Source organism: Leptosomus discolor, chromosome 26 (assembly GCF_034619465.1).
Source record: "Leptosomus discolor isolate bLepDis1 chromosome 26, bLepDis1.hap2, whole genome shotgun sequence".
Classification (NCBI taxonomy): domain Eukaryota; kingdom Metazoa; phylum Chordata; class Aves; order Leptosomiformes; family Leptosomidae; genus Leptosomus; species Leptosomus discolor.
Genome location: NC_141416.1, coordinates 1781838 through 1790650, shown reverse-complemented (window position 1 = coordinate 1790650; position 8813 = coordinate 1781838). Strand labels below are relative to the sequence as shown.

The 8813-nt window shown below is 69.4% G+C and overlaps 2 protein-coding genes across 2 annotated transcripts; both read left to right on the top strand.

Moving 5' to 3' along the window:
• Positions 1 to 438: 438 nt before the first annotated feature.
• Positions 439 to 2687, top strand: VPS72 (vacuolar protein sorting 72 homolog). Its single transcript, XM_086478450.1, has 6 exons — positions 439 to 555; positions 976 to 1128; positions 1296 to 1407; positions 1564 to 1743; positions 1858 to 1999; positions 2291 to 2687. Exons 1-6 carry the CDS (start codon positions 439 to 441, stop codon positions 2685 to 2687), a joined length of 1101 nt encoding a protein of 366 aa, XP_086334576.1.
• Positions 2688 to 3434: 747 nt separating this feature from the next.
• TMOD4 (tropomodulin 4) lies at positions 3435 to 8253 on the top strand. The gene is made up of 10 exons (XM_086478265.1): positions 3435 to 3487; positions 4247 to 4390; positions 4484 to 4640; positions 5211 to 5333; positions 6524 to 6613; positions 6893 to 7023; positions 7429 to 7536; positions 7742 to 7885; positions 7974 to 8118; positions 8216 to 8253. The coding sequence occupies exons 2-10, from the start codon at positions 4268 to 4270 to the stop codon at positions 8236 to 8238; spliced, it is 1044 nt and encodes a 347-aa protein (XP_086334391.1). The 5' UTR covers positions 3435 to 3487; positions 4247 to 4267; the 3' UTR covers positions 8239 to 8253.
• The last annotated feature ends 560 nt before the right edge of the window (positions 8254 to 8813 follow it).

Genomic DNA, 8813 nt, shown 5'->3' with positions numbered 1-8813 from the left:
GCCAAGCGCGACCAAAACAAAGCCGGGGGGCACGTGGCACACGAGGCGTCACAGCTTGTCGTGACGTCACGCGGTGACGTCATTTCCCACCATTGCCCCCTCAGGGGCGCGACGTTGCTGTGCCAGGGGAGGGCAGGGCCTAGGGGCGGGCGGATAGGCACGGGAGGGGGGGCTCCCGTGACGTCACGCTCCCGTGACGTCACGCTGGTGTCTGGCCGAACCCACGCGTGACGCGCCCTCGGTGTCGTGTCCCCCCCCGGTGCCCCATCGAGGAGCCCCCCCCCCCCCCCCCGGCCCCGGGAGCCTGCAGTGCCCCCTCCGTCCCGCAGGGGGGCGCCTGCCGCCATCGGCCGCTCGGCGCTCGCTCTGCTCTGCCTGGCGGCGCAGCGGCGGGCCGGGCAGGACGCGCAGCCGAGCGCCGAGCGTGGCGGCGGCGCGATGAGCCTGGCGGAGGGCCGCGCCCCGCGGCGCACGGCCGGTAACCGGCTCTCGGGGCTGCTGGAGGCCGAAGAGGAGGATGAGTTCTACCAAACCACCTACGGCGGCTTCACCGAGGTGCGGCGACGCGGGGAGCCCGGGGCGGGGAGGGCTGGGGTTGGGGCGCGGGGCACCGGGGTGTCTCGGGGGCCCTAGGGCGAACGGGACCGGAGGTGTCCCGGTGCTGTGAGAGGCTCGGAGGCGGGGGAGGGTGTCTGGGGGTCCCAAAGGAGCCCCGGGGGGGGATGTCTGGGGTTCCCGGGGGGGGCGATGGGGATCACCGGGGGGGGGGGGGGGTGTCCTTCGGGAGGGGCCTGCGGGGCAGCGGGAGGGGCCGGGGGGGGGGAGCAGCGGGGCCAGGGGGTGTCCACCCGTTAGAGAAGCTGCCCCCTCCCCATAGCGATGAGGTCCCCGTGGGGCAGGAGGGCACCGGGGCTCGGGGCTGCGGCGTGGGGGACCCTGCGGGGGTGACCCCTCGGTGTGTGTGTCCCCCCGCAGGAGTCGGGCGATGACGAGTACAGGGGCGACCAGTCGGACAGCGACGACGAGGTGGACTCGGACTTCGACATCGACGAGGGCGAGGAACCCGCCAGCGACCAGGACGAGAGCGAGCCCAAGCGTCGCCGCCGCGTCGTCACCAAGGCCTACCGGGTGCGGGCAGGCGACGGGGCTGGGGGCTCCGGGGGTCGCCTTCCCAGCACCACGGGCACGGGCTCCCCCTTAGGAAAATCCGAAGTTTCAGTGAGGCCAAAGCCCTGGTCAGAGGGGGGGGGGGGGGGGGAGGGAGTTTTTCTCACATCCTCTGCCCCATCCCGTAGGAGCCCCTCAAGAGCCTTCGCCCCAAGAAGACGGAGGGCCCCAGCGGCAGCTCCCAGAAGTCACGAGAGGTGAAATCCGTCCCCTTGGAGCTCCAGGATGACGTGGGAGACAGTGAGTGGGCACGGGATGGGACAGGCTGGAAACGGGCCCCGCTCCGGGAGAGCTCCCGGTGAGCCGGGTGCAGCCGGCGCCTGCCGGTGAGCCCCGTCCTCCCGGTGAGCCCCGTCCTCCCGGTGCCTCCCGGTGAGCCCCGTCCTCCCGCCACAGGCCGGAAGCACATGCGGCAGTCGACGACGGAGCACACCCGCCAAACTTTCCTGCGCATCCAGGAGCGGCAGGTCCAGTCCAAGCGGAAGAAGGGCGGCCCCAACTACGACCGGCCCCTGACGCAGGAGGAGCTGCTGGAGGAGGCCAAGATCACGGAGGAGATCAACCTCCGCTCCCTGGGTGAGCTGGGCGCCACGCCAAGGGGTGCGAGGACCCCTGAAGTGGCGCGGGGGGGGGGGGTGAGGGTGTCAGTGAGCGCTGAGCACCCCCTGCGGTTTGTCACCGCTTTCCCAGAGAACTACGAGCGCCTGGAAGCCGACAAGAAGAAGCAAGTCCAAAAGAAGCACAAGTGCGTGGGGCCCGTTATCCGGTACTGGTCCGTCACCATGCCCCTCATCCCGGAGCCGGGCAAGGAAGAGAACGTGGATGTGGAGGGGTAGGTTGGGGTCACCTCGATGTGTCCCCGGTGGTTTTTCTCCCCCACTGCACCCAGCCGGACCCTGGCTCCCACTCCTGATCCCTCTCCAGGCTTTGTTCCACTGTGATGAGGGAGAAGCAGGTTTTGGGCAGTGCCTTGGAGCCCCCCCAAGCCCCACATTCCAGTCCTGGGAGTGCGGGGGGGGGGGGGGCAGCTGGAGCAGATTTAGCAGCTCTGCCCGCCATGGGGGCTCCCCCAGGGTTTCCCCCTCCCCTGGGTGTCCCCTGGTGCTGATTGTGGCTCTCCCAGGTTGGACCAAGACCCCCAGCAGGCCGAAGCGGCTCCAGCCCCGGCTCCCGCTTCCGCCGGGAAGTGCTCCCGCACCTTCATCTCCTTCAGCGACGACGAAACCTTCGAGCGCTTCTTCCCCAAAGCCAAACCTCCGCGGCTGCCGGTGCGGGAGATCTGCCCCGTCACCCACAAACCGGCCGTTTACCGCGACCCCATCACCGACATCCCTTACTCCAACATCCGCGCCTTCAAAATCATCCGGGAGGCCTACAAGAAATACATCACGGCGCACGGGCTGCCCAGCGCCGCCGCCGCCTCCGCCGCCCTAGGGGCCACCGCTCCCCCCGGCCCCGACCCCAACGTCCGTCCCACCCGCCAGAAGATCATCATCAAGCAGAGCGTCCCCACGACCTGAGCGCCCCGGGAGGGGGGGGGGGGGGGGGCCCGCGGGGCGCTCGTGGCCACCGCAGGGTCGAGGCCCCTCCTTCGCTCTGACTCCCCTGGGTGACGGTTTGTTGCTCTATTTATCTCCTTCCTTATTTTTTTTTTAATATAAAAAAGAAATAAATCCGAGCAGCCTCCATACCACAAGGGTGCGGACTCTTATTTCCATTCCACGCGCGGCGCCAGGAGCCCCCGAGGGTAAAACACGACCCCTCGTTTTCCGAGAGACACACACGCCCCCCCCCCCAATAAACAAGCAGTTCCCTCCCAGTGCTGCTGCTCCCAGTGCAGCGCAGCCACGGGAGCCCCCATGACGGTGGCCCCCTGCACCCCCTGAAGGTGATTTGGGGGGGCTGGGGGAGGCTGCGAGAGTCAAATCACCCTGAGAGTCTTGGGGTGAAGGGGCATAAAATGTCCTTGGGGGGCGGTTCGGGGGTCTCCGCGGGGCCAGGGCACAAGGATCAGCCTCTCCCTGGTCCCCCAGCCTCCACATTCCCCCCCTCTCCGTGGCCAAGGGGTCACGGGGAGCCAGGGGGTCACGAGGGGGCCCCCCCCATCACCCAGGGGTGCCCCCGCCGTGGCGGGGCGCTGGGGTGGAGCCGGCGCTGGGGCTGGCAGGGCTCGATAACGCCCGGGGATATGTGATCTCGCCCCTCCCCGCCGTCGGCTCGCAGAATAAAACGCTGATCTCATGCCCTGCGCGGCCGGAGCCCTTGGCTCAGCACCGGGGCTCGCACCCAGGCAGGATCCGCCGCCCCGGCCAGCAGCCAGGTAGGGCCCTGGGGTGGGGGGGGGGGTGTCCTGAGGGTGGGGGGTCCCAAGGTTGGGGGTCCCCAGGGTGGTGAGGGGCACATCACCCCCAGGGACCAATTGAGGGTCCCTGGGTGCTGTCGGGGATCCCCTCTCTGAGGGATTCCCCACTTCACAGCACACCCCCCCCTCCCTCCGGCTCTCACCTGTGGGTGTCAGGTCCCCCCCCCCGGGGATACTGGGTGCGTCGTGTGTGTGTGTCCCCAGCCCTGGGGACCCAGCTGGTGTTGGGGTGGGGGCAAATCCCAGCAGAGCTCCTCTGGGGGGGCCTGACCCTGGGGGGCCCAGGGTCGTCAGGGTTTACCCCAGCTGGCCCCTCCCCCCCAGGGAGGTGGGGAGCTGTGTCAGGGGGCAAAGGGGCGCTGGAGGGGGAGGGTCTGGGGCTGGCTGAACTGGGATCTGCCCCCCCCCCCCCCCAAGCAGTGTGGGAGACTGGGGGAAACACTGGGTCCTGCTCTTGGGGAGCACCTTGGAGGTGCGACTCAGTTTCCCCAAAAGCTCCCCAACCACAGCACCCTGGACCCCCAACAGCTCCCCCCCCCAGCCCCGTGGGAACCCAGTACCACCCCGTGGCACGAAGGTGCCCGCCCTGCAGGCTGTGACATGGAGGGGGTCACCGTGGTGTGTGTGGGGGGGGTCCCCTCAGGACATGGGGCATCTCCCTACCCCGGGCAGCCTCCTGCCAGCCGCTCAGCCCCCCTGTTGTGTCCCACCCCACAGGCCACCCCCCAGTCCCCCGCCATGACGTCCTACCGGCAGGAGCTGGAGAAGTACCGGGACATCGACGAGGACAAGATCCTGCAGGAGCTGTCGGCCGAGGAGCTGGCGCAGCTGGACCTGGAGCTGCTGGAGATGGACCCCGAGGTGGGTCCCGGTGACGGGGCGGGGAGCGCGGGGAGCGGGATGGGTGCCACCCAGCCGCCGGGGTGCCCCATGGGTGACACGCTGGGTCCCCAGAACGTGATGCTGCCGGCGGGGCTGCGGCAGCGGGACCAGACGCAGAAGAGCCCGACGGGGCCGCTGGACCGGGAGGCCCTGCTGCAGCACCTGGAGAAGCAGGCGCTGGAGGCCGGCGAGCGCGACGACCTGGTGCCCTTCACCGGCGAGAAGAAAGGTGCTGGGACCCGGGCCGGGGGGACACGGCGGGGACCCGGGGCCGGGGGGACACGGCGGGGACCGTGGCGAGGACCAGGGGGGACAGGGCCCTGCAGCTCTGGGTATATTTAGCTCGGCGGAACGGTCCTCGCCAGCGGCTCAGGTGTCCTGGGCGAGCTGGGTCCCCGCCAGCCCTGGGCACAGCCACCCCCTGGCAATGTCACACCCCACCCCACCCCCCCCATATGGCCACCCCCTGCAGTGTCACCCCCCAGCAATGCCACCTTCAGCACGGCCACCCCCTGGCAATGTCCCCCCGCCTCGGCAGAGCCACCCTCCGGCAACATCACCCCCCGCCCCAGTACAGTCACACAAACCCCCCCAAGACTGTCACCCGCCGGCGTTGTCACCCCGTGGACTCCCACCCCCTGGCAGCATCGGCCACAGCCACCCATGGGCCAGGGCACCCTCCGGCAGCACCCACAGCCCCACGCAGCCCTGCCAGCCCCGTCCCCAAGCCACCACGCCCGGTGTCACCCGTGCGGCGCGAGGCCAGGCAGGGGGTGACCCGCGTCCCCGCGCCCACCAGGGAAGCCCTTCGTGCCCAAGAACCCGAAGCGGGAGATCCCGCGGGAGGAGCAGATCACGCTGGAGCCCGAGCTGGAGGAGGCGCTGGCCAACGCCACCGACGCCGAGATGTGCGATATCGCCGGTGGGTCTCGCATGGGGCAGGCATGTCGCACCAGAACCTCGCACGGGGCTGCCGTGTCACACCGTGGGTGGCCTTGCACGGGGCAGCCATGTCACACCGTGGCCTCGCACGGGGCAGCCATGTCGCACCGTGGCCTTGCACGGGGCTGCCATGTCGCACCACAACCTCGCACGGGGCTGCCATGTCGCACCACAGCCTTGCACGGGGCAGCCATGTCGCGCTGTGGCCTCGCACGGGGCAGCCATGTTGCACCGTGGTCTTGCACGGGGCAGCCATGTTGCACCGTGGTCTTGCACGGGGCTGCCATGTCGCACCACAACCTCGCACGTGGCTGCCATGTCGCACCACAACCTCGCACGGGGCTGCCATGTCGCACCACAGCCTTGCACGGGGCAGCCATGTTGCACCACAGCCTTGCACGGGGCAGCCATGTCACACCACAGCCTTGCATGGGGCAGCCATGTTGCACAACAACCTCGCACGTGGCTGCCATGTCACACCACAGCCTTGCACGGGGCAGCCATGTCGCACCACAACCTCGCACGGGGCAGCCATGTCGCACCACAACCTCGCACGGGGCAGCCATGTCGCACCACGGCCTCACACGGGGTTACCATGTCGCGCTGTGGCCTCGCACAGGGCAGCCATGTCGCACCACAGCCTCCCGTGGGGCTGCCGCGTCGCACAACCACCTTCCACGGGGCTGCCGCGTCGCACAACCACCTTGCAGGGGGCTGCTGCATCGCACCCCAGCCTGGCGCAGGGCAGCCACCTCCCACCGCCGCCTCGCCCGGGGCTGCACCGTTGCACCGCGCCCTCGCACGGGGGGGGTAGCGGGTCCCACGGCAGCTTCGCGTGGGGGCAGCACGTCGCCTTGCACGGGGCAAACCGTCGCACGGGGGCCGGCGTGTCGCACGCCTGCCCCGGCTTCGTGTCGCAGCCGTGCTCCCCGCTGCCAGCCCTGTGTCAGAGCCCCCCCCCCCCCCCCGGCCCCGGCCCCCCCCTGGGTCCCCGCCAGGGCCCGGCTAAAAGCAGCGCCGTGCCCCGGCGCTCGGCTTTCACCGCTGGCCCCCGGCCCACCCGCTCCCTGTGGCTTCCCCGGCCCCCCCGGGGGGGGACACATGAAGGGATCGAGGAGGGGGGGGGGTCCTGGGGCACCCGCTGACACCCCCCCCCCCCGGCCCCCGCAGCCATCCTGGGCATGTACACGCTGATGAGCAACAAGCAGTACTACGACGCGATCTGCAGCGGGACCATCACCAACACGGAGGGCATCAACAGTGAGTGCCCTGGGGATGTGGGGACAGGGGACACGGGGACAAGCCCCCTCCCGGGACAGAGGACATGGAGACGAGCCCCCCCGGGACAGGGGACATGGAGACGAGCCCCCCCCGGGACAGGGGACACGGAGTCTACGGGGCTGTTCAGGAGGGATTTGGGGACCAGAACCCCTCTGGGATTCCTCCTGGTGACCCCACGTGCACGTGTCCCTGCGTGGCCGTGCCCCCCCCCCACCCCCCACCCCGCGCGGTCACGTGTGTCCCACGCGTGTGCCCCAGGCGTGGTGAAGCCCGACACGTACAAGCCGGTGCCAGACGAGCCCCCGAATCCCACCAACGTGGAGGAGACGCTGCGGCAGATCCAGGCCAACGACGGGGCTCTGGAGGACGTCAACCTCAACAACATCAAGGTGAAGGACCTGGTGGCAGCGTCCCCAAGGTGTCCCCAGGATGCTAGTTCCTGGTCCTGGGGTGCCCCCCATGGGGCTGGGCCCTGTCCCAGGGTGTCCCCCAGGGCATCCCTGGCTGTTGCCAGGGTGATGGGTCCCACCCTGGGGTGTCCCCCCTGGGGCTGCTCGCTGTCCCAGGGTGTCCCTGCGGGGTTGGTCTCTCTCTTGGGGCACCTCTGGGGTGTTTGTCGCCATCCTGGAGCGGCTTCAGGGCACCCCAGGGTGCTGGTCCTCACCTAGGGGCATCTGCGTCCCCTTGGAGACATCTTCACCCCCTCGTTGCCACTTACATCCCCCTTGGTGACATCCTGCATCCTCAGGGATGTCCCCATCCCCTTGCTGACACGCCGTGTCCCCTTGCCGCAGGACATTCCCATCTCCACGCTGAAGGCCATCTGTGAGGCCATGAAAACCAACACCCACGTCAAGAAGCTCAGCCTGGTGGCCACCCGCAGCAACGACCCCGTGGCCAGCGTGAGTCCCAGCCCTGCGTCCCCCATGTCCCCGCACAGGGAGGGGACACGGTCCCCTGCCCCTGGCTCCATTCTGGCCACCAGCAAGACCAGGCGACGGTGGCTTTTCCACCGTCACCTGGGGCATCGGTGGACCAGGATGTGCCAGAAGGGGGGGTACAGGCTCCAGGTGACACCCCGAGGTGACACCCTGAAGTGACACACAGGCCGTGGCCGAGATGCTGACGGAGAACAAGACCCTGCAGAGCCTCAACATCGAATCCAACTTCATCACCAGCGCCGGCATGATGAGCATCATCAAGGCCATGCACCGCAACACCACCCTGAGCGAGCTCAAGGTGGACAACCAGGTAGGGACGGGCACCCACGGGTGGCCCGGGGAGGGGACAGGGGTGTCCCCAACTTCCCAGTGGGCCTGGTTTCACCCCGGCCCCGCAGTGCCAGCGGCTGGGCGACACGGTGGAGATGGAGATGGCCACCATGCTGGAGCAGTGCCCCTCCGTCGTCCGCTTCGGCTACCACTTCACCCAGCAAGGCCCCCGCGCCCGCGCCGCCATCGCCATCACCAAAAACAACGAGCTCCGTGAGTGTCCCCCCCACGTCCCCTCCCAGGCCAGGAATTCGCAAGGGGGGGGGGGGGGGGGTCCTGGCCCTGACTCCCCGCTTTCCTCTGCCCCCAGGTCGCAAGCAGAAGAAAACCTAAGCGCCCCCACCCCACCCCCCACCCCCCCCCCCCGGCACAAACGAGCTCTGGCTCCTGCTCCCTGGGGCCGCTGTAAATAAAAGAGGACGGAGAGACGCGGCTTTGGGACCCTCTTGGACACGGTGCCGGGGCAGGATTTGCACGTGGGGGCTGGAATCGGGATCACAGGGATCAGCTGAGGGAGGGTAACGCCGCTGGGGAGGCAGCAGGAGCACCCACCCCCCTTGCAGGGCTCGAGACCCCCCGTTAGCACCCAGCCATTAATCCGTGGGGGCCGAGCCGGACGCCTGGATCCCCTCGGGGAGCAGCAGGGCCACGGGTCGGGGTATTTATACCAGGGGATTGGGTTACGGCACCAGGAGGGGTGTGGGGAGCAGGGTGACGCCCCAGCAGGCAGCTGGGTGGCCCCGTGGCACGGAGCTGGGCACCCAGGGCCCGTGGGGGCCAGCACCCACAGCCCGGTGAGGCGTGGGGGGGACACACAGGGCCTGTGTATAGGTCCCACCATCTATTTATAGGTACGAGCCGAGCAAACAGGTAAATCCCGGTGCCTGGGGGTAACATCGCCCCGGGCA